We start from the raw sequence: 1996 nt of genomic DNA, 5'->3' as shown, positions 1-1996 counted from the left end.
CCCCCCCACCTCTCCCCCCCCCCAGAGTGTAAAGGCCGACGGGTAATACTGAATTTTGACGGAAATTGTACGATCCTGTCTGTCAAAATGACGGGCAGTGAAAAAGTCTAGCTGTCCAGTGTTAAATATGTCTTTACTGATCCAGCTCATTTGCTCATTTAGAGTATCCCTGAAAACAACTTGGAGACAGTGATCAAGGACAGGGAGAGCAGTGGAGTGAGTTGGTGGCATGACCAAACTGGTTTTCTAACAAACATCCAAAGTGAACGTGCAGAAATGAAAGGGTGCAGCTCTATAATAAACACACCCCTCAGCTCAGCATTTCTTCGGAAACAGATGCTATTATTAAAAGGGCACACAAATAAACAACACTGATTGGTTCAGATTCTCTGACGCTCACAGCGAGGAGCTCAACTCATTACAATCTGGGACGTACAACAGAAAGAGAAACTCAACTTTCTGAACAAGAAGCAACGTTCCAAGTGCATCATACGGTAAGGATGTCTATTTTGTTATTCTTCATTACAATCCATTGTATTATTGTTGTTATTAAAGTTTCACCTTTAATATTCAGTCAATAATTATGACTTTCCAGTGCTAGTGCCATGCAGCATTGTCCTACATGTAGCAACTCGTTTTATGTAATGAGTTAACCATGGCACTTTCGGTATAAAGCCAGATGTAGGTTAATAGTTTAGATGAACTAATTTAGAATTGTTTGCAAAATAGGTAGACCTGCAATCTCCCCACTTTGTATGTGCTTTGTATTTATGTCATATATTATTTGTATGATTAGATGTAGGTCTACCTATGGTGCAATTCCCCAAATCACAAAAGTGCAATGTTTTTCTTATATTTTAAGACTATGGATGATCCACCTGACACAGAATGGGAATGGGAACACATAGAGCCATTTAAAGAAGAGCTGCAAACCAATGGAGCTGCCGCAGCAGCTGAAAAGATTAATGCTTATTTGAAAGAGTGGGATACAATTCCACTAAACATCGCCATCACAGGAGAGACTGGCTCTGGTAAATCCACCTTTGTTAACGCCTTTAGAGGCTTAGACAAGAAGGATCAGAGTGCTGCAGCAGCCCCTACTGGTAGTGTAGAAACCACCAAGGAGGTCAAACCATACCCCCATCCAAACTTTCCCAATGTTACACTGTGGGATCTTCCTGGTATTGGCACCACCAATTTTCCAGCTGCCAAGTACCTGGAGCATGTTGGCTTTGAAAGATTTGACTTCTTCATCATCATCTCAGCTGATCGCTTCAGAGAAAATGATGTGAAACTTGCTAAGGAGATCCAGAGGATGGAGAAAAAGTTCTACTTTGTTCGCTCAAAGATGGACCATAGCATGCGGGACGAGGAAGACACTCAGCCCGATTTCAATGAAGAAAAGACTCTCGCAAAGATCCGGGTAGATTGTGTCCAAGGTAAGTCTTAATTCAGAAATTCAGAACATTAGAAATGCCTAAACTTAAAGGCTTATGCAATAAGGGTCATAATAAGACACTGCTTCAATTTAAGGGGACAACAATAACTTTCCACATGTGCAGCATAAGTTGAGGAGAAGAAGAGCTATCAATGTTAACAGGTCATAACATGAGTCATATGAATACTGGCTGAGCTCACTGAGGGTCTGTTGGTGTGATCCATCATCCTCTCAGATCTGACACAACCTGCCTGTCTTTGTGTCTGACCTGCAGAGGGTTGCTGGGGCTTTTCTGTACTCTGTTCCAATTTCATTGTCTGGAATTAACTCGTCTGTTCTCTTTGTGATGCAGGTCTTGAAAATCAAGGTATGCGGTCTCCACAAGTCTTCCTGGTGTCCAGCCGCCAACTCCACCTGTATGACTTCGATCTGTTACAGGAGACCCTGGAGAGAGAGCTTCCTGCACACAAGAGAGGTGTTCTGCTGTTAGCCATGCCCATTGTCAATCTTGAGATCATCAACAAAAAGAAAGAGGCTCTCCAGTCAAAAATAAAGTTC

The 1996-nt window shown here is 42.3% G+C and overlaps 1 protein-coding gene across 1 annotated transcript in view; it reads left to right on the top strand.

The window, feature by feature from the left end:
- The first annotated feature begins 398 nt into the window (after nucleotides 1-398).
- LOC104960706 (interferon-inducible GTPase 1-like) overlaps nucleotides 399-1996 on the top strand; it is a 3318-nt gene continuing 1720 nt past the window's right edge. The window contains exons 1-3 of the mRNA XM_010788859.1: nucleotides 399-494; nucleotides 863-1439; nucleotides 1791-1992. Coding sequence (XP_010787161.1) covers nucleotides 866-1439; nucleotides 1791-1992 — 776 coding nt within the window. The 5' untranslated portion in view covers nucleotides 399-494; nucleotides 863-865. The remainder of the gene's footprint in view (nucleotides 495-862; nucleotides 1440-1790; nucleotides 1993-1996) is intronic.

The sequence above is a fragment of the Notothenia coriiceps genome, unplaced genomic scaffold (assembly GCF_000735185.1).
Source record: "Notothenia coriiceps isolate Sejong01 unplaced genomic scaffold, NC01 NC01_scaffold00032219, whole genome shotgun sequence".
Lineage (NCBI taxonomy): Eukaryota > Metazoa > Chordata > Actinopteri > Perciformes > Nototheniidae > Notothenia > Notothenia coriiceps.
The sequence above is the reverse complement of the archived record's forward strand: the minus strand, read 5'-3'. Positions and strand labels throughout refer to the sequence as shown.